Source organism: Typopeltis vanoorti, chromosome 5 (assembly GCF_054136105.1).
Source record: "Typopeltis vanoorti isolate ZY-2024b chromosome 5, IOZ_Tvanoo_1.0, whole genome shotgun sequence".
Lineage (NCBI taxonomy): Eukaryota > Metazoa > Arthropoda > Arachnida > Uropygi > Thelyphonidae > Typopeltis > Typopeltis vanoorti.
The window spans coordinates 4642897-4666865 of NC_143553.1; the positions used below are offsets into that span (position 1 = coordinate 4642897).

The window sequence follows — 23969 nt, forward strand, 5'->3', positions numbered from 1 at the left end:
TTGCCAAAGTCCTCCCATGACTTTTGTTTAGCTAGTTTTACACACTGATTAGCTTTCTTACATTTGTCTCTGTATTCTGTAAGAGTAAAAGCTGACTTATTTGCCAGGAACTTTTGATATGCTTTCTTCTTTTCCTTCAATGCCTCTTTAACTTCCTGTGTCCACCAGGGAGTTCTGATTTTTTTATCTTTGCACACAACCTCACCACATGCCTCTCTGGCAGAATCAATCAATGTTTTCTTCAGAGTTTGCCACTGAATCTCCAAGGTTTGATTCCTGTTCTCATACTCTTTCATTTTCTTTTCAACAATAGTTCTGTATTTTAGTCTACAGTTCACATCTGAGAGCTGCTCAACTTTTATTCGCTTTAAAACTTTCTTACATGTCATTCTTTTCAATATGAAATTCAATTTTATCCTGCTCAAGACTAAATAGTGATCACTTCCAATTTCAAATCCTATGTGCACTCTGGTGTCCTGCACCAGGGAGAAAATATTACTATCAACAATAACATAGTCAATGACACTTTTCTTTTTCCTAGCCTCTTCTTTCCATGTGAATTTGTGCACATTTTTATGTTGAAACATGGTGTTAGTAATAACCAGTCCATGTCCTGAGCAGAAATCCAACAGATATTTGCCATTATTATTAGCTTTGCTCTTTTCTCCAAATTTTCCCAATATATTTTTGTATGTCTCACAATCATTTCCTACTCTGCTATTTAGATCCCCAAAAGGACCAACTTTTCCTTTTTCATTGTGTCAGTTGCTTTTTCTAAAGCGTCAAAAAATTCCCCCACTTCTACCTTAGTAGAACCTTCTGTGGAACCATAGGTACAAATAAGTCTCATTGTCTAGTTCCCCATTCTCATATTTGCCCACATTACTCTACTCGAGACTGACTGACTGCCATTCAAGAAGATTAGCCTCGTATTTTGTGTTGAATACTATGGCTACTCCTTCTTTTCCTTGATTGTCATTGCCTGAATATAACATTTTGTATTTATTGCTCAGAAAGATCTCACCAGTTTTTGTCTTTTTTGTTTCAGTCACCCCTATTATGTTGATCTGGTACTTATCTAATTCCTCAGCTAGTTCAATTTCTTTGCCATTCATAATTCTTACGTTGATAGTACCGATCTTTAACTCTAGTGATGTTGAGTTGGGGTTTGTTTTCAGATTTGTTCCAGTAGCTGACTTTTCGCTGTTCGCCCTGGTTCCCTGGCGAAAACAACGGGGGCTGTGTTTAACCGGGGTGACTCCCCAGCGGCATGAAATTTTGTCATGTTGTGCCATCATTTTTTATTTTGGTTTAACCAATAAGAATAAAATTTGGTCGGCTAAATCCCAAATTTCCAGCCCATCCTCGTTCGTTCAGTATCAAAGTAGATACCCAACAGGGTGCACCACGAGAAGGTAAGGATTGGACATTAGGTCAGAAGTCCTGGTCGGTTCTTCGCATTCCTTTAAAGGCTATGTGGAGGTCTCCTCTCAGTTATACAGCTTTGACCTTTAAGCACCCTTAAGCGATCATATCATTCACCTCCAAATCTCTTTGCAGGATTTGAAGTTCTGGCATTTTAGGGCCAGATAAGAATGGCAAGCTATTCTTAGAGAAATCGGGATCTTTAATAAAAGTTCGAGAACCAGCATTATCAGTACTTGGTGACCAATTACCTTGTGCACCACTCATCCTTTTTTTATCCTAGATAGCGGAATAGACACAAGAACCGATTTGCGATCAAGTGTCAATTATTCTTCCTTCTCTGTGCCAACATCAAACTCGTTTTGGATGACCTTTAGTGGCCCCTGTGACTGAAGTTGCTGCTTATTGAATTGATGATCACCAGAACCAATATAATAAGCAATCCATATGTATTATCATTTATCATAGAAGTACAAACACTATACGATGAACAAGCAACAGCTGATATAGGAGGGTCCCTGCCAAACCAACAAGGTTCTAAGTATAATGTCAGTTATATCTGTGTAATGCACATACCTTGGATTGCGTAGCAGAAGGAACCAACACTTATGTATCTTCTTTAGACCCTGATACGCTTAGAAATGATTGATTGCTGAATGGTCCTGCATTAGACGGAAAGGATAAGTGACTGGTGACTGGAGCTAATGTTGGACCACAACATGATCCCTCATATGGGATTGTAAAACTCGATATAACTCTTGGAAATGCCAAAGAGCTTTACATCGATTTTTACAGAGGTCAAATCCCATTAGAATGTTACAAAAATAACCTTGTTTGTCTCTGTATATTTTATGCTAAATATTATTGTAAATAACCCTATGGGAGTTAACCGTATTTACTCCTTTAACAAGAACATTTTAAAATGTCAAAAACAAAGGCAATGCTTTGCCATCGGAACTTTGCATAATAGCTCTATATGAGGGCATAAGAAAGTTCTTTATGATTTTAGTGTATGAGAAAGTTGCTTACGAACTCTGTGCATAAACACCTTCAAAGTCAGTGCCTGAGAGATCTGAAAGGTTCAGACAAGTTTCCGCTGCCCGACAAGATACGATCAAAGGAATGCACAGAGGAGAAAAAAGAATGGGTCGGTCTTAAAAGAAGATCAAGGAGTCGTGCCGAATTCTTCGGGAGTTACAACCTTTCGTGCAAGGTGCAAAGAAAGTAATAAAAGGGGACTTAGCTGAACATCAGGAGGAACCAGCCGGCGGCAGATAGAGCTATTAGAATCGGCAATCAAGGAGCCAGTCATTGGCGGTTAGAGGCAGAAGTATTGGGAGTAGGATCCAGAGGAGAAAATTGGGAATGACGAGAGAACAGCCGATGTAAATACTTCCGAGCGAAGCAGTTTCGCTTGGAAGTCCTTTTTCCACAGTAGATCAACCTCTTGCTGGAGCTGTTTGAGAACCACAGGTTGCAGTTCACAGCCCGCCAATTCCCGATGAGATACTGCTGATGCGAGACACTCCTGAAGGAAGCCTAAGACCTGAGATGAAAGAAAGACCATAGAGATTTTAGTGCAAGACTTTTGATTGAATGTGTGATACAGAGCCTCTGTTAGTTTGTTCTAATTTTTTTGTACATTTCCTTTTGTAATCTAGGAGATATGTCATAGATGGACTGATAAGAAATAGCTTAACAGTAATAAGAAGTGTCCATAAGAGAGTCATTTAGAATGGTAATGATTGGCATGAGATTTGTGAAATAACTTGGCATAGTTAGCTAATCTTTAATGAGTAAATCAGAGTTTTCAATAATTTGATTTAATAAGCAGAGAGGTAATTGAGTAATTGTATTGTATAGTATAGTTAATTACTATTGAAAAGGGAAAGTTTGTTTCTTTATGCTTAAAGTCTAATGGATAGGTAGAGAGAGTAACCTCCCTATCGTTTAATTAATGTACTTTGATATTAATGTAAATAAATGTGTTTTATTTATATGTCAATAGAGTGCCACCTGATTCTTTAAATTACAATGCACTGTTCCTAAATAAAGCAGACTTGTGAGTGGGAAACAACTAAGGCATATCAAGCGTGGTTTAAGTACTTGAGAAACCACGACTGTTTACATAAACTTTATTGAAGGAATTTATGCTAGTGAGAGAGAGATCTACTGGACGCATTACTGAGTCTTATGCCGATATAGAAATACTGGTGGTGTAGTCTTAACAAATAAATTTTTCGGTGTTCACTGGCATACGGCTAATAAATGTGAAAGGTCGATAAACATAGTATGCAATAGAATAAGTAAGAAAGGTTATGAAAGCAAAAGCACATTGCCAATTTCAATAAAGATATTACAATAACGCATTAAACATTATTCATTACAAAGGCACAGTAACCAAGCAGGCTTATAAATAGCGACCGTTTACAGGAAATCGAAACTATGTCTTTTATTTAGGTTGAACCAACTTAAATTTATGATTTTTATAGAGTAGCCACAAATCAGCTGTCACCGCATTCTATATACTTGGAATGGACTCCTTAGGTATAATATGATGCTCGCTTGTTTGAGGAACATAGCACTTAGTGTGTGGATGAGTTGGTGCAGATAACATCCGCCTAATTTCACTTCCATCCGACCTTACTTCCCTACTAATATCCTCAAATAATGATGACATTTTATCTCTTATCCTCTACAACTGACTCTCGGCGTTACTCTGACTTAAGTCACCAAGAGACCTTTTGCTGTGCCCTCTTTTTTCCTCCTTACCTACAGCAATACTGCCCTACTTAGTTGCTGTTCAGCGCTAAATGATAAACACTGAGTGCAAAAGACATCCCCTGTTGCACAAGGTTAGAAGCACTCCAGTGCTTGTCTATGACCTCAATTAAACCGTTAATCGTTAGGCTCTTAGCTACTTTTAAAAGCGTAGGAAGCTAGTCCTGTGAAATTTTCTTCGCCATTGTACACGAAGCTTACAATTACTTTCAGATCAGTGATGACATATGCGTTAAAGTTACAATACGATGTTTACAAGGATTTCCAAGAAATAAGCTAAGAAAGAACAGACTAGGAGCAGACAACACCACCCTAATGAGCCTTTAGCAAAAGCCTTCACACGATAATGTTACACCCACTAGAGTTTCACTCGAAAATAAATGTGCAAATACTGCTAACATATTCGGCTGATAATTAGGGCATTTCAAATAAATTTTCTGGGATCTCATATTTTCAGTTAACTGTTTCTTCTAAAGCATCTTCTCAAAAGATTCAGATACTCTAAAACTCAAATCACCGTGATCAAAGGTTGAGCACGTTAACATATACTGCAACATTGTATCATTAGGCTCAGCAAAGGGGACTAAATCAGATAGTAGAAACAAGTAAGAAAATTATCCAGAGTCATTTAAAATTACTCGGAGCAATGCTTGTAATAGTCGCACGTAACAAGTATTAATAAATTTGTACAGATAAAACCAATACTATGATCACCAAAAAGTCAGAACATAAACACTCAGCCACATTCTTCAAGACGACGCCTGGCAAAATAATAAATATTTTTTAATTAAAATTTATTATATCAGAGAAATCACTCTTCGACATACCTGGATATTTCTGCTAGGACACAATAATCAGTACATAACGTGAACCGAAAACAGTATGAGATTAGAAATAACATTGAAAGCTGAATAACCAATAGCTGAGCATAGAAATAGTAAATATCAGAAATGAAATGAAAAAAATTAATAAAACTAAAAAAACAACTCGAATCAAGAGATAAATGATTTCAGAAAGTCCTAAATATTTAAAAAAATTGAAATATTTATGAAGTCTTATAAATGTATGTCTAAGCTGTATGAATTATACATATGTGTACTGTCGTTTACGATTTGATACTGCAGCTGAATGAATTTGAATTATGGAGATGGAATGCTTACATGACAAGAAAAGCCTACCTAAACCAAACTGAAGATTTCAAAAATGTTTCTATATGTCACACAAAAGAAAGAAATATATAGAATGGAAAGAAAGAAATCATATACAAAACGAACACCCCTCCCTTCCAAGAAAAAAATTCGCTCCTTTGATGTCAAGTCATTCCAGGTTCCCTCCCCACTTCGGAACCTTGAATAGCTGTTAGAATATTTGTCTATTCCGGACAAATGTTTCTAGTTCAATGTACAAAAATCATCTTTGGGATGTTCCGCAAGAAGCTTGAATCAATATTCCTCAAGAAAACTAAACAAGTACGAATTTTAGTACGAATGCCAAAATTATGCAAGACAGTCTCAAAAAGGATAAATTTCGATTAAAACATAAATTAATTGCGATATATTTTTATCGAATACTGCAGAAACGTTTTGCATACAGTAAAAAAAGCACAAAGCATTTTCCCTATTGAACTATTTTAAACTTATGAATTATGTGTACCTAAAACTTTTGTAGTGAGTGTATCATTTTCTAACCATTTATATATTTAGAAATCATATTTATATATTTGAAAGCTAACGTTCTCTTTTGTGTTTTTCTCAAACTTCGCAGGTCGGCGTATTCTTTCAGGCATAATGCAGCACATTACTTACAATGATTTCTTGCCACGAATTCTTGGAAGAAGTTTTGCCAATAAGTACCATCTCATTCCTCAAACGGAAGGATATTTCGATGGTTACGACGCTACATGCAATCCAACTATGTTCAATGAATTTGCAGCGGCAGCGTTCCGTTTTGGTCACAGTTTGTTGAAGCCGGTTCTGGAAAGGCTGGATCGAGGTTATCGAGTACTCAAGGAGCCTTTGCAGCTGCGAAAAGGATTCTTTAATTCAGATATGTTGTATACCTGTAAGTAATTTAAAATCTTCGTTGTAGCCTATGTTCAAATATTTGTTATATTAACATCTTCGTTAATTATAAAAAATAAGAATTAAAATAAATCTAATTTTATTTTGTAAACATTTTATTAACTAGAGTTAATCAAACGAAAACACGTGCGTGTGTGTGTTCGCGCGCGCAGCACCCAACAAAATATGCAAACCCTGCTCGCCACGCACACAAAAAATGTACTTTCCGAAGTCCCGCTCCCCCATATTTTTCAATATGCCCCACTAAGCTGAAAGTGTCATGAAATAATAAGTTTAATAGGAGTTCGATAAAGTGATATGCAGGGCTGCCTCTGTGTTTTCTTAAGGTTAAAAAGATTTTGTTAGAAAGTTATTTTTTATTAAATAAAAAAATGTATTTTCTCAGTTCTGCATCTACTCGCTGTCCAGCCTATTTGTTAAATTCTGTATATACAGTATATGTATATGTGTGTGGGAGAAAGAGAGAGAGAGAGAGAGAGCGTGTTTGCATACCGCGTACACGAAATAAATAGATAATTGAAGTTTTCTAACCACAAAATATTCATACTCAAAGATTTTCACTCGAAAATAAAGTGAGGAAAATGCTCTGAATGCTGATCGATTGCACTGGGTAGTCTAAACATTTAGTTCTCTCCTTCCATTCGTATAGCAACAGCAATTCACCTTTCAGCAGGAGCAGTTACTATGGAATTCGAAATAATGCAGATATGTTTTAAATGGTTTTATGATGATCCCAAATCATCAACCCTGTGGGGAAGTCAACTGGAGAAAGTCATTGATATATTAAAGAAGATATCTTGAAACAGGATAAACGAAAGGTTGGGATCATGTGATACCTCAACATTAGTTGCCTATGTGTCAAACTTATGTGTCACATAAGCACGAGTATTCTTATTCCCTGTTAATCATGCTTGTATATTACGTCAGTATGTTAGTGAACCTATACTAACAATAGTTGTGATGGTTCAGGTAGTGTAGAGGCTGTTACGGTTTTTATCCGTTATTTTTAGAAAGAATCGTAACAAAAGTGATAGGACAATATTTTTTTTTAATTAAACCCCTTTTTTAAGACTACATTAATTCCACTGGCATCTATCCTGTAACCAGAATAACATGATAGGATAAAGGTCATTGGGGACATTTTTTATAATTAATCTGACTGGTCAAGTTTGCTTTGATCCTGGTCATGTTTTCCATCTCACAACTCGGATTTATACCTCTTTTTTCATCCTCTTCATTTGAATCACATGCTTGTTATGCGAGCCATGTTGTTTCGATCCCACTCCCCTGCTTTTGAACGATGAACGGTAGTAATCACATAGCACGTTATTACTCTGAATGCGATAAGGGTTACATAATCCTCCTGAAACCCTATTTGGAAGAAAAACATGGCGTTTTTTTCAAGCCACTTTAAGTCTGCAGTCAGCAAATGGTGGTCTCATGCCATACGATGAATACCACCTCAAAGATAATCCCAAACATTTCTCGATGCTTACAGTGAGATTGTAAGCTAACCAGGCCTGCTGATTTTGGCAAGTTTTGAATCTCAGTAACAGAATATTAAATTTCACCTTCAGGGTAAAAACAATAAAACTGCTGCACACTTAAATTGAATGTACTCTAATAATCCTGATCGAGCACCGGGCCCTCATTTGTCGTATTGCATTCGCTGAACTTCTCCCTCTTTTTTGAAGTAGCAAGTTTTTGTACATATATTTCCAATCCTCATATTCGGATTTTTTTCTCTGAATTCTTTTACTGCGAAGTTTAATTGAAATTGTTCAAGGAACAGCTTCTTAATGGAGACTTTGTTAGATAATCTTGTTATATTAGCGATTGGGGTAACCGGAAATTTTATACCTGCATACTACGTTGCGTAGTATTGCATTTCTAGATACTGTCTTTATTTATTTTAAATGTTCATCGCCTAATCCTCGACTGTTTTCAGAATTGCAGTTTAATAGAAGGTCATCGATGTTACTAATTACCATGAGTTATTTACAGTATGGACTAACACATTTTAATTGGTTGTGTGCAGGTTCTTTTGTTGATTTGTTTATCTGTTTGTAGAAATCAAAAATTCAATGTTAGCACTATATAGTGGCAGTAAACCATTAATATATAGCGTAATTTGTTCATTTAAGAAAAAATTCGGCAACTTGCGGCTCTTTAACTTTCAGCCTACGTGTAATTTAAGTGTGCATTTGAAAAGCTTTTCTCTGATCACCTTGTCCACATGGACAAGGTGATCAGAAAAAAAGCTTTTTAAAACACTTCAATTGTATGAGGTGAATGACATTACACAGAACAACACATAGTTTCTATTTAAGTTGTCAGTCAGCAGTTAGAATTGAAGGAAATACAGGAAGATGGTGTGTTGTAAAATCAGAGGTAAGACAAGGGTGCACGTAATCGCCACTTTTATTCATATAAAAATCTTTTACTTTTGAATGTTTTTTAAAAAATTTTAATATTAGAATCATATTAAAAATTAAACTATTAGAAAGGAACTTGACATTGTTAGCATTCAAGAATGTTTCAGCAGAGCTAACCTAAGATATTCACAGCCACTTAAATAGGATGAGTGAGAAAAGTTTGGCTAAACAGGTTTTTGATGGCAGGAAAGAGACCCAGAGGAAGACCAAGGTCTAGGGGAATTGATTCGGTCATAAGTGGATTAGAGGCACGAAATGTTAGATATGACAATATTGGAGCGTTCACAAGTGATCGACTGATTTGGAGGAAAATTGTTGATAGGAAATTAATAGTAATGTAAACTTAATCATGTAGTGCTGTCATAGCAACCTGAACACACCCCTTGAGGATACATATGAGAAAATTGACGATGATGGTGATGATATATAAATATCATCACGATCCCCTCCCCTCCTTCCCTAGCTTGAACTAAGGTGTGGTTCTTCCGATGTTTTTATTAGATCAAACATGGCTCTTCATTTAAAAGAGGTTGCCCATCCCTGATATAAGATATTCTTTAGTTATGCGCATGTTTCGCTTAACAGATTATTATTATTACTTGACACCTCCAGGGAGTCCAAAGACTCATCGAGGGAGGGCACCTACTCTACAACTCTCTATCTCCACAACCCACAATCCACCAACTACAATGAACCACTACACCAACGCCATCTACCGACCACCACTACCACTAGTATTTTCACAGACAATCACAAATATCCGTTAATAGCAATGTGATAAATCGTACTTCTGATTTCTGAATTTTGCCACAAACGATCGTCCCATACTAATATTATGCCGCCCACATTCCTCGTGCGCTACTAGATAATCGCTAGCTTTGTTTTAATCATGGCTGGAAGATATGTTTTTAGTTACTACTTTTAGCACAGATAAAATTAAAACAATCGAACGTGTTTTAACACAGAATGTACTATATTTTACAATACTCATGGCCTCATTTATGGAAATTTAAAAGAGAGAGAGAGCGAGGGAAAAAAAAAGATCCCTGTATTCTAACTGCAGTCCAAGTTTCTAATATCACCCCTAGGCAACAAGCATAACGTGGCTACTGAATGATATTGGAGTGTCACATGAAAGGTATTATAATGAAAATACGGCGGCAAGTATTCTGAAAGTTTATTTATTTATTTTTATTTTTAATTGTCAACTGTGTATGAAGAATTCATAAACCTGTTTTGTACTGTCATTGCAGAATAGGTATCGTTATTTTTGAACGAATGCTAAGAAAAGTAAAAAAATGTAATTTTTAAGTGCTTATTTTAGGTTAAGAGTTATAATTAAAAAAATAGAAACTTGCTTTTATTTTCCTATAGCGAACGCCATTGATCATATTCTTCGTGGACTAGTCACCAGCAGCATGGAGACGATGGACCATTCTATTACTGAGGAGGTCACCAATCATTTATTTGAAGACCGTAGGAAACCGTTTTCAGGAATGGATCTGGCGTCTCTCAATGTTCAAAGAGCACGTGATCACGGCATTCAGAGCTACAACGAATACCGTAAGATATGCAACTTGACAAGAGCGAAAACATTTGACGATTTGCAGAAAGAGATTCCTCCGCATATTGTGGACAGAATGAAGAATGTCTACGAGTAAGTGACTTGGACCTACTAGGTGTCTCGTGTGGATATACCGAGTAATAAAACAAAAAAATCAATTATTCTCCGCATGTAATTGAGAAATTATCACAGTGAATAATTTTATGTTAACACGATACTCATTTTAGCAAACCCGTTATCATAGGCAGCCCTCCTTTCTTTCCATGAAGTAAATTTCTCAAATAATTACCACAATAATAATTTTATTTATCGAAATAGAATAATTTGATTATTTGTGGACTAAGGTTATATACAGATACTAGTTTATATCTAATTAAAATTAATTAATGAAATGCTTTTTGTTCTCAAGATGTGGCTTCCTTCCCATTTCTTTCTAAACCGTTACGTAGGTAAGGTAACTGACTTTCTGATGTATTATTACATTCGTTTCCGCTAGTGTTTTCTTTCTTTCTTCTTCTTCTGCTCCCACACCCATGTTATTAAAAACTCAGCTCTCGTTGAACAGATTTTATTCAAATTTCGTATGCTGGATCTGAACCAAAATTTGTCAATTATCTCAATTTATTGTCACTTGTAACATAATTATGACCAGATAAATTTACTTACAGATCGTAAATGCGAAATTTATTTTATTCTGTCTATCCACCCAAAGGTAAATTAGTATCGTTTCATATCGTTTTGAGTTTTTTTCAGTCAGAATGGCACGTTCTGTAGTAGGGATCTGAAATACCAAATTTGAATAAAATTGATGTAGAGAAGAATTGGTTTGGAGAAGAAGATGTGAAGAAAGAGAAAATTGGTTTAACTGAGCACCTCTGAAGCGCAGCTGGAAGAGTAATGAGACATTGCGCTCTTCATCGGAAAAGACCGCAGTTCAATTTTCGTCGTCATGGCGAGTGAAACCTCAATTTCCTTTTCAGACTTTTTCAACTGACGGTGAGTTTGCCGATCTCATGTGTAGGAAGAATATCACCGATTCACGGAATGATTTATTAAGAAAGTCATCAATGAAAGCCCTCAAATGTAGGAAGCAAGTTTTTTTATTCCATACAGGAAAACCAAACAACACACGCAGTTAACAGACAAAAATGCTATTGGTGGGGGTTGCATATGGAGGATTGAGTCGTGTAGGCGATGGACTGTGTGGTGACAGAATACCCTCCCGTGAGTCCTTACAGGTTTCACGTAATAATAATAATAAAGTTCACAGGTTTAAATTTTCTGGATGATAAATGACATGGCTATACAAGAATGTTATTAAGAAACGTACCAAGTTATGTTTGTCTCGAACCATTTTCCCACTACAATTACTGGTTTTCCGTTTCAGTCGTTTCCGACCGGAGGTGACTTTGTAGGCATTGCCAACAAAGTATTCCTGGTGAATTTTTACGGGGAAGTTCACCATTGCTTTCACCAACCTCCCAATTTTTTTCCTGGCTCGAGAACGGCATATGGATGGGACGTTTACGGGGCCGGTTTGCCTGTTTTGAGGGACGAAAAACCCGAGTTTCCGGATGAATATATCCCATACCTCCGTATGAGACCGGCTACCTCACCTTTAGTCGAAAGGGACCAGATAAAGGTTCCTCAGTCTTGAATGGGAATCGAACCCAAGTCTTTCCGACCAAAGGGCTTCGTCTCTACTGACTGAGCTACGGAGACTCTGTTTTCCTACTTACTAGCATATTTTAATTATTAACAGGTTTTATGGTGCAGTTTTGCAATAACTGCATAACACTATCAATATAATATAATAGAAAACTAATGGAGAGTATTCTGTATGAGAAAGATATAGAAGGGCATCAAATTTAATTCGCCGAGTATTTAACGGACGTTCATTTCATGGAAATTGCTTTCCTTTATCATTTGTTTTTATTAATAAACGCACCTTAAAAGCTGGAATTTCGCATTTGCTTTGCGACATTGTAAAATATTTAATCATTTAATAAATTAAAATCAACGAACAATTTAAGTCACAAATAAAAATGCTCACAAACATAAATTATTTGGTTATCAATCGTTGATAGCCCTCTCACCAAGAAAGCTTTGAAAATTATTATTAAAAAAAGGGGGAGAAAAATATCACCGATTAACAGAATGATTTTATTATTATTATTATTATTACGTGCCCCTCCATGGAGTCCAAGGACTCATCATGGGAGGCACACTAGTCTGCTTCGCAAAATACATCTCATCCTCTCCACTATCCAGGCTCTTTAACCGGCATAGGCTGACGAATCAGACCTATGGCTGGGTCAGTATTCCTGACTGTAATCCGTGTGTGTCCTTCGACCGGTTTGTCTTCTTGTGGGATGAAAAACACCAGATAAACTGGGGGAAAAACCCTGCTGTCCACTCCCAAGACCGGCTAACTTGGCTATGGCTAAGGAAGATCCTTGAGCTCCTTACGTCGTTGACGGGAATCGAACCTAGGACACTCCTTCCCCAGGCATATGGTTGCGAAGCGCACAGCCACTAGGCTAACCGCGCGGACAGTTAGTAATGATGATTTATTAAAAAAAAATCATAAATAAAAGCTTTCAAGCATCAATCGTTTCTTTCTTCTGATTTCAGTTACAACAAACAGCCCACACACATAGACAGCTTGAAACGTAAACAAATGTGCATTTACTGGTTATAAATAAATGAAAATGAAATCAGTGCGTAAAAGTTCATAAATCGCGCATGAACTGTGTATAAAATGGGATCTGTGAACTTTAATGCAAGAAGAATGCTCATAATTAGAGCAGTGCTCGTTATTAAAATCATATTTAAATTGGAAATCCAGCATGCTTATTACTATTGTTATTATTACGTGACACATCCAATGAGTCCAGGGACCCATTGCTGAAGTTCACTTCACAACCCACGGTCTACACTATTTAATCCTTCAGGTGCACGCTACGTCACTGTACAGTGTCTACACATTAAGCCATTTACCACCAACTTATGATGATTTTGCCTGTTCACGCATTCTATGGTCAATTTGCGTGCAGGCATGGTGAAAAACACCCGTCCTGCTTCCTGTATACGAGATCGGCTAAATCACCCTCATTCCAAAAGGTCCATATCATATACTGCCTACAACTATATATCTTGCTCAACAGGATTTAAATACTTGAATAATTTGTAAAGGATTTGTATCTTCATAAATCAGTGCTATCTTATAACAATCTGAGATATTTGAAACATATTCAAAAGTAATTCGTCTTCATTTCTTTTCAAAATAATTCATTTTATGCAGAGTTTGAAAATTAATTAAACCAATCGTATTTCCCAGAAATGTGGACGACATCGATCTTTTTCCTGGAGGTCTCGTGGAAAAATCGCTGCACGGGGGACTCGTTGGTCCCACTTTCGGCTGCATAATAGGCACGCAGTTTTCTGCGCTAAAGAAATGCGACCGATTTTGGTACGAAACTGGAAATCCACTTCTCAGGTTTAACGAAGGTAAGTAATGGAATCCGATAAATTAGTAAGTAAATGCCATTTTGAGGACATACTTTTGTATTCCTTGGTCATTAAGCTTTATATTTAAGGAAACGCAATCTCTTTACATTCCAAATAAACGATGAGCTGAATTTTTATAGAATTCGTGATGCCAGAGGATTTTTTTCTTTTCTTTTTTTTTTAATTTCACCTCCAGGAAGTAAAGGACTAATCTAGGGAGGCTGTACATCATTCACAGCAGTTGTCACGATGTGGACTCACACTAGAAGCACTCACTTCTTCAACAGGCAAACTGTTCCACTCACTCGCTGCTCTGTGAAAGAAAATCTACTCCTCATCGATTTCTTAACTGCCCCCAAACTTAACTTTCATAGCGTCCACCCCTCTTATCCTCTCCCCATATGACGAAAAATGCGTGGCTTTTGGGATAATGCAACAGTTTCCAGTCTTCACGCCAATTATAATCCAGACTCAAAGTAAAAACGTCCAGTGCCAGTTTCTGGTTCTGTGTTCTTGTTCCACGAAAATGGAGGAAGAATCTGACTCGCGTCTGATAGCGCGCACGATAATATTGTACGAGTCCATAAGTTTCGCTCGGAATGTCTGTTTTCTTATGGAAAAGTATGGATGACAATTGTTTCTTCATTCCTCCTTAAGTGAGTCCCTCAGACTTCGAGACGAGGTTTGCTAATAGGAATGCAATTTTTATATGCATGCCGTGAATAGGCATAATAGATGTGATATTATATCAAAAACGTATTTCGTTCAACTCCTGTCAGAAAAGGAGGAGGTTTTCAACCAGGAGATTCCTTTCAGAGAATTTAGTTTCTTTTCTCGCTGAATATTGTATCCCGGCAAATTGTGAATGCGAGTAGAGAGAGAGAGAGAGAGAGAGAGAGAGAGAAAATAAATGTATATGTATGGCATTGATAATGTAATCTAAATGTAGTTATTTCTTATTGTAGCTCAGTTGACTGAAATAAGAAAGGCTTCGTTATCCAAGATATTCTGTGATAACACTGATTCATTGGAAAGTATTCAGAGATTGGCTTTTGACCTTCCTGATCCATTTATGTAAGTTACATTTCTTATCTTAATTTTATATGTTTTAATCAACTTGGTAAACTATGCATTTGGAGTAGTGCAGTAAATCTAATTTACGCTTTTTAAAAAATGCTTATTAGTAAAAAGAAATGCAGAGGTTTAAAGCAGAATAATTGGAAGACAACAGAAAGATGATATTAAAATATTTTCTTTGTCATGAATACAGGATGTAAATAGTTTCGAGTGCTATTGAGGCTTACCTAATAGATGGCGTCCACAAGCTCATCATCATCAAATTCCTGCCATGTACCCTCAAGGGGTGTACAGGATATGACAGTACTACATGAAAAAATTACATCATTACTAACTTCCTATCAACAATTTTCCTCCAAATCAGTCTGTTACTTGTCAAGACTCCAACATTATCAGATCTTATATTTCTATCATCTAAGGCACTTTGTACCGTATCAATCCACCTATATCTTGGTCTTCCTCTGGGTCGTTTTCCTGCCAACCTGGCAGAGAACACTTGTTTTGCTAATCTTTCCTCTCCCATTCTATTTAAGTGACCATACCATCTGAGATTAGCTCTGCTAACGCATTCCTGGATGCTGACAATGTCAAGTTGTTTCCTAATATCCTCATTTTTAATATGATATTGCCATTGATGCCATCTGTTCACGCCTCGAATCTTTCTCAGGACTCTCATATCTGCGGTCTCTAGTCTTTGGTCAAGTGTTTTACTTCTGACCCAGCTCTCAGATCCATAAGTTAAAATTGGTTTGAACACAGTCTTGTATACAGCTTATTTAGTGTTCCGACTAATTTCTTTCTTATTCCATATGAATTTATTCAATTGACTTCCCACGATACCAGCTTTGCTGATTCTGTTGTCTATTTCTATATTTAGTTTACCATCTTCAGTAAAAATTGTGCCTAAGTAGCTGAAATGTTTTACTTGTTCCACAGGTTCTCCATTCACAACACAGTTGACATTTTCAATGATTCTGCCTATTTTCATTGTCTTTGTCTTTTTATTGCTGACCTTCATACCATATCTATTACAACAGCTATTCAATTTAGTCAGAGAATCTTGCAGACTTGTAGCGGATTTATTTAGAAGTATAACATCATCCGCATAAAGCAAAGAGCTGACGTTAACATCTCCAATTTTCATATCAGGTTTAATACCACATTCCTTCATAATGTGATCCATATAGATAATGAATAACAGAGGGGATAATGTACATCCTTGTCTCACACCAGATTTAACATTAAACCATCTTCCTGTACTTCCTTCAATTCTAACTGCTGACTCACAACTCAAATAAAGACTAAGTATTGCTTGATATAATGCCCCATTGACACCATATAACTGCAGCGTATTGAATAGCTTCTCTCTTGGCACCTTGTCATATGCCTTTTCCAAATCGACAAAACTTAAATACAGATCTTTGTTATATTCCCATGCTTTCTCGACTATTTGTCGTAAAGTGAAGATCTGATCCTGACAGCCTCTATTTGGCCTGAATCCAGCTTGTTCTTCACCAAGCTTTTCTTCCACAATTCTTCTCAACCGTTTCTCAAGTATACTTGCATAGATCTTGCCAGGAACACTCAGTAGGGAAATACCTCTGTAATTCTCACATTCAGTTTTATTTCCCTTTTTATATATGGGTACTATGAGAGCTCTACTCCAATCATCGGGAATTCGTCCCTCTGTCCAGGCTTTCTGAACTATGCATTGCAGCCACTGTAAGACTCTTATACCACCATACTTCAGCATTTCTGGTCGAATATCATCTACTCCTGCTGCCTTTCCACATTTCAAGCCTTTGATGGCTTTTTCCACTTCAAGTATGGATATGTATTCCTGACTGCATGCCTGGTCAGTGTTTTTTATCACTGTGCTGTCATCACTGCTTGTTTCATTTAGCAGTTTTTCAAAGTAATTACTCCATACTTCAAGGATATCTTTTTCTCCTGTTTTCATTTCACCTTTATCATCTCTAATTCCTTTTACAGCACTCTTTCCTCCATTCCTAAGCTTCTTCAACAACCTCCAGAATATTTTGCCACCTTCTTGATATTTATTTTCTATATTCTTGCCAAAGTCCTCCCATGACTTTTGTTTAGCTAGTTTTACACACTGTTTAGCTTTCTTACATTTGTCTCTGTATTCTGTAAGAGTAAAAGCTGACTTATTTGCCAGGAACTTTTGATATGCTTTCTTCTTTTCCTTCACTGCCTCTTTAACTTCCTGTGTCCACCAGGGAGTTCTGATTTTTTTATCTTTGCACACAACCTCACCACATGCCTCTCTGGCAGAATCAATCAATGTTTCCTTCAGAGTTTGCCACTGAATCTCCAAGGTTTGATTCCTGTTCTCAAACTCTTTCATTTTCTTTTCAATAATATTTCTGTATTTTAGTCTACAGTTTACATCTGAGAGCTGCTCAACTTTTATTCGCTTTAAAACTTTCTTACATGTTATTCTTTTCAATATGAAATTCAATTTTATCCTGCTCAAGACTAAATAGTGATCACTTCCAATTTCAAATCCTCTGTACACTCTGGTGTCCTGCACCAGGGAGAAAACATCACTATCAACAATAACATAGTCAATGAGACTTTTCTTATTCCTAGCCTCTTCTCTCCATGTGAATTTGTGCACATTTTTATGTTGGAACATGGTGTTAGTAATAACCAGTCCATGTCCTGAGCAGAAATCCAACAGATATTTGCCATTATTATTAGCTTTGCTCTTTTCTCCAAATTTTCCCAAAATATTTTTGTAAGTCTCACAATCATTTCCTACTCTACTATTTAGATCCCCAACAAGGACCAACTTTTCATTTTTCATTGTGTCAGTTGCTTTTTCTAAAGCCTCAAAAAATTCCTCCACTTCTACCTTAGTAGAACCTTCTGTGGGACCATAGGCACAAATAAGTCTCATTGTCCAGTTCCCCATTCTCATATTTGCCCACATTACTCTACTTGAGACTGACTGCCATTCAAGAAGATTAGCCTCGTATTTTGTGTTGAATACTATGGCTACTCCTTCTTTTCCTTGATTGTCATTGCCTGAATATAACATTTTGTATTTATTGCTCAGAAAGATCTCACCAGTTTTGGTCTTTTTTGTTTCAGTCACCCCTATTATGTCGATCTGGTACTTATCTAATTCCTAGTCCACAAGCTCATGTATTGAAAACATATCATAAAGGCCGAGGAAGTTACATCTTCATTGGCCTTTATATGTTTATAGTTCTACATGTACAGTATTGCTCAGTGGCTCACAGTTGAGGGGGAACGATCCTCTGAGATGTGATGTAGTGCGGAATCGGAACCTTTCTGAAGGCGTAAACCATACCAGTAAGAGGCAAACAGTTGGGATGCATGATGTTAACGTATTCATTATTCCAAGCATCGTTTACGAAATTCGTCCTCTGATAGTTTTTTGAATAATGTGTTTAAGTGTTTTTGACTGCCTTTTATCATGATTATGAAGAATAAAAAACAATAAATTTACCTTCCTGATCCATAAATAAATAAAAGAGAAATAATTACCAAGAATACAACCACTTTGAAAAACACTAGAAACAGAACCTGCGAAGAGGAAGTATATAAGAGGAGCACGCAGGCAAGAACCTGGGTGCTCCTATTATATTCTTAGCAATTTGTGTGTGTGTGTGTGTGTGTGTGTGTGTGTGTGTGTGTGTGTGTGTGTGTGTGTGTGTGTGTGTGTGTGTGTGTGTGTGTGTGTGTGTGTGTGTGTGTGTGTGTGTGTGTGTGTGTGTGTGTGTGTGTGTGTGTGTGTGTGTGTGTGTGTGTGTAAACATTCATATGTATGCGTATACATATATAATGGATTCCAAGACTGTTGCAGAGAACAAAGTTGGATGAAATGAAAGTAGAGATAGAAAAGTTGGTTCGATAAGTTTGGAGCTGAACCGTAAATGGATGTTGATTAACTAACTTGAGTCTACTGTTTGGAAGAAAGTGGTGCGTCAACACAGTGTCGTCAACTATCCATAGAAGATAGAAACGCGCACTTTGATCAGACAAGATACACTCTTCGTATAACTTTAGTTGCATGTCCGTGATTATAACTCCTCTTAACAGCAAGAAAATATAAAAAGCCAAGTTCAGTTTGGTGATAGTGGATACTCAGTAATGCTGTACAAGTTTCCATGTATATGTTTGAACACCCTAATTCTTAGTGTGGGGAGTAATTACTTCATCAATATTCATCAATTTATTGGTCAGAGGACTGTTCGTGACATATCCTAAAAATAAATAAATAAACGAGGTACTTAAACAAATGTGAATCGCATCCATGAAAAAGTGTTGCAAACTTATAGTCAATTAGTACCTTGGGTGGGCCAAGGGAAAAGATAATGCGGGTAATTTAAAGTGTAAACCTCGATTTTACTCTTTCTACGGCTATTATTATGGGTCTCCTGTTTCCGATCTCATCAAACAGCCAGCGTTGACAGAACGCACTTTTTAACGTTCGTATTTTGCTTCAAGTGATGATTTAAGTAATGAACGTGATGACTTTGCAACTAAAATTAATTACTCTTCGGTGCAGTGCAGTAGTTGTATAGCTTTAATGCTCATAGTTAATTCGCGTATTTTTCATATAAAAGTTTATATAACTTTAATTGCTGTGTTATGCCAATCTTTTCATTTATTTTAATTATCATATTATTCCAGGAATCCCAGAATTCCTTGCAGTAGTTTGCCATCCGTTGATCTCGACCAATGGAAAGAAAGATTATCGTGCACAGTAGGATCTGTAACTATCGATGTCGGCTCTGCCGATCGGATATCTCCGTGCGTTATGTGCACGTGTACCAAGGAAGGGGTAAGATCAAATATTAACAGCTGAAAGCATTTTTTTCTCACAGATCAGTAAAAAGTTAGATATAACTGTCTATATTAATATATTAGTTATGTAATAATTATTATAGTTACGACATAATTAATATAATATATAATATTAATATAAAGCACCTCCATAGCGGAATTGGAAGAACGACGGTGCTTGCGCCCTTCGATTGGAAAAGGATTAAATTCGATTCTCATCGTGACGGAAGGAATCTTTATATGGACGTTTTCAATTGAAGGTGAGTTAGCCATCTCGTACGGATGTAGCAGGGTTTTTCTCCCGGAAACTCGGGTTTTTCATCTGGCATGAAAAATTGCGTGTGTTCTCTTAGAACACAGCCAATTTACAGACAAAAAATACTAGTGGAGGTGATAGACAGTAGATGGCGTTGATGTAGATGATAATGATGGTAGTAGAGGTTCGGTGGATGGAGTGGTGGAGAATGGAGAGTTGTAGAGTAGGTGACCTCCCTCGATGAGTCTTCGGACTCCTTGTAGATTCATGAAATAATAATAAAATAATAATAATATTCTGGTAAAGAACTGTTTGTGCAAGCGATGCTTTTTTCAATTGTAATTTTCATATTAAATATTAATGCTAATGATAATATAAAAATTCAGCTATTTAAATAAGGTATACTTGTGTATACCCGTGAGGACGACGTTTTCTGCCATGGCACTAGACCACCCTAAGAAAGACTGCTAATGATTCAATTTTCCTCGCCGAGTAGCGGAACTTTTTTAGACATTTCTTCGGCATATTCCCGAGTTAGCCAATTTTTAGCACAGGCAATTGGGGCTTTTTTCTTCAAGAAAAACTACAGTTTTTAATCCTGCAGCAGTTGTCGGATATATGCTCGTTAGGGTTTAGAGTCACAGATGGTGGTACTTGTCTGCTGTAATCTCTCTTTCTCCCTTGAAAGAAGCCTTGATAGCTCGAGTTCGCTATCAGTGAAAGCTGAAATAGGAAGACCCTTTCGATGTTCAGAAAATTAGTTAAAGCTAACGGAATTCGCCCCATTCTCTTGGGAATAAAAGTCGTTAGAAAAGTTGATTGATAAATAAAATTAATAAATATTAATAATGAATCATTAGTATATGTATTAATGAAGAAGAACTTATTCATAAAATCTTTTCCATAGTGTAATTTCTAGCATTAAAGGCTTGATTCTTCTTAAAAAAATTTAATTTGTTACTTATACAGCTGACTTTTTTTACTGCAGCATTATTAATACAGTTAATCTCGCATTACATGTGTCACTATTCGTTTAAAACAATTATTCATTAAGTAATCTCAGTTACAGAAAGTTAATACAAAGTTACAGAAACTTCAAATCAATATTGTATTTCAGAACCAATTTGAATTTATTTTAATAATTATTACCGACTATTTGTTATTACAGTCTAAACTGAAGTATTAATTATTGATACAAATGGCACACCTTTCCTGGCAGTACTGCTCTCACCTCCCCTACCACAGTCAGAGTAGAATTCGACATATGTGCTGTCGAATCGCCCTATACATCGATGAGTGCGTGACTATTTAATTGCATACATCAAAATAAGGGGGAAATTAAAATGCAAAATATCGCAGAAACAGTTGTAAGCTTGGCTGATTAAGGATTAGATAATCCCGTAACCCAGCTCTAGAGATCAAATATGCAGAATGCACGTTTGCTCTCTAGAAATGCTGCTTTTCAAGACACTTCGGCATCGGAGTGACGAAAGTCATCTCCGAAAACATTTTACGCAAAGATTATTGAACTGGAATTAAATCACTTGACTCCCTCAAAAATCCGTGGCAGTGTGGACGAGCACTGCGGTCTGCTAGTTGATGAACCCCATCGTCTAGAAATTTCACTTTTCGAGTTTTTCAGCAGTCCACTATTTAAACTGTGCCTAATCTATAGGCTGTAGGTTCAAATACTGCTACAACATAACTGTCTTTAGGTGGGTGTCTCAACGGCTGATGATTTTCATCAGCCGTTGTGAGAGACCCCATACGATTACACATACCGATCATACAGGATTTAATCCTCCAACCACTAGTTGTCACGGATGATGAAAAATTCGGCTTCTGCCAATCTAATAAGAACAGTAAGTCAATGAATCAGTTATCTAACGTTAAATTCGGTTTAGTTTTAACCGCATTATCTTAACTCAGATGCTTCTCATGCGCCTAAACATAACTGCCCACTGGTAACTTGAATTTTAACGAATAGTAGCTCGAGAGAGATTGAGCGAACCAACCGAATTACGGAGAAGCCTCCGTAATTCGGTTGGTTTCGAAGGGACCGTTTGGTTGGGAAAAACCTGGGTTTGAATCCCGTCTATGACGCGAGGAAAACCTTTTTTAGTCAAAGGTCAATTAGCCGGTCTCATGTGGAGACTAAAGGTTTTTTCTCCGCCAATCTCGATATTTCGCCTCAAAACGGGCGAGTGGCCCCCTTGAACAAACATCTACAGACATAAAACACGCAGCCCAGGAATGGAACGTCGGCATTTCGGGATGCAACCCGTATTGGACGGAGCAGAATTGGAATGATTCCTCTTTCTTCGGAAATGCGAGATCTCGTGCGGAAAAAGGAATCGTGATGCGATGCAATTAGGTATTCATTGAGGATTTATTAATTGTTACAGGGGATATAAAGAGAAATTTGCAGACAGTGTCGGTCAAAAGATGACGATGAATGATGGGTCGACACGGGTATCTCGCAAAATTCAGTTCATTCAGGGCGGAAACGATGTCGTGAGCTTTAATTTTGATCAATTAAAATTAGTAACGAATTGAAGTGAAAAATTAAATCGTTAAAATTGCAATAATTGGAAAGGTTGTTTTAAGAAAGTGAAAATATATTTTACCTATTTCAATAATTGTATTTTTTTTCTACGCAGCCAATTTGCCAGTCATTGAGGATCAACAACTGCCTCCACTTAGCCGCCACGTTTTCCAAAGAATCGATCTTAGCCGATCACGTGTGCAAAGTTCAGTGCGCCTACGCCTTTCGAGCATTCCCTCAGGTGGACGTAAAGTCTACGAATATTCTTGGTTTTAGTAGCAATAACTGAAAATGCGACGAGTTATCTTCTTTGTGATCTCCAAAATGAGTGCTGAACTTCGTGTGTGATATTACAGCAAAGACAGTTGAATGCGTCTCTTCGGTCCAGGACAGAGCAGATCGACCTTTGCGTAGCTAAGGAGTATTGGTGGAGTACGCAGGAAGTGGTCAAAGGGATATGGATCCTCCCGCCCTTACGAAGGATCTATATCTCTGCTTAAAGATAACTGTGGAAATGTCATTTTGGCGACTTTCTTTATCGCGAGTTAGAAAACGTTAGTTCTGAAACCCCTCTTAGAAAATTGGAATCCTACTTAGGAAAATCCTGCGTACTCTACTGATGGATAATTTTTTTTTGCAACAGCGTTAAACTCGCTTAGTAAGTTTAATTTTTATTTAATTATTTTATTTTATGTTCGAGGACTGCCACTATTTCGAGTTTAATTCCAATGCAGGTTTGCTATCAGATTCCATTTAAACAACTGCAAACAATTACTTTTACAAAAGCACAAACACTTTTGCAAATACAAGAACTTTTATGTATTTTCTGCTACAAACTCGTCATCTTTTGACTACTCCTTTGTAAATAGCTTTGCAAATGAGGCAACAGTTGAATTAAAAGGCCAAAGGATGCTTTGCTCAATATGAAACGCGAAAACAAAAACTCGATTTCTCTTTAGTTTCATTTTCCTTTAAATGAATCAGCCTTCTAGTTTTTGTGACTTTGTCAGTTTGCGTTTGCTTAAATTCGAAAAACGGAACCAATCTGCAGAAGTCAGTCCATCGTCCAAATGTAATCAGTCAGTAATTGAAAAGTTGCTGCATTTTCTTCTGCAGCATAATTTCTCCAGTGGTAGCAGTTGTTACACATCCTGCGTTAAATTGCGCCAAATAAACTCGAAAATCGATTTTGTAGTTGCCACGGTAGAATTAACTCGTGATGTTAAATAAATAAATTACTTCGGTATCAATCTCCAGCAATTTCTTCTTTATGTTATCAATAGCAGTAGCAAGTCTTCCACTGCTTTCTTTCACTGTGTAAGAGTCCAGCGTGTTCTAAATGTTGTTCCACTTTCCGGGAAGAGAATAAATATAGAATTCAAGCGATGGCTTTTGAGGAATATGCACAGGAAAGAAAATATGACTCTGTCACTAATGCTCCCAGCTGACTTAGTAC

General features: G+C 36.8%; 1 protein-coding gene across 1 annotated transcript in view; it reads left to right on the plus strand.

Moving 5' to 3' along the window:
* Window positions 1-22802, plus strand: part of LOC150106196 (uncharacterized) — a 79865-nt gene extending 57063 nt beyond the window's left edge. The window contains exons 18-23 of the mRNA XM_090392952.1: window positions 5971-6267; window positions 10097-10379; window positions 13627-13796; window positions 14762-14870; window positions 19560-19710; window positions 22629-22802. Coding sequence (XP_090249078.1) covers window positions 5971-6267; window positions 10097-10379; window positions 13627-13796; window positions 14762-14870; window positions 19560-19710; window positions 22629-22802 — 1184 coding nt within the window. The remainder of the gene's footprint in view (window positions 1-5970; window positions 6268-10096; window positions 10380-13626; window positions 13797-14761; window positions 14871-19559; window positions 19711-22628) is intronic.
* The last annotated feature ends 1167 nt before the right edge of the window (window positions 22803-23969 follow it).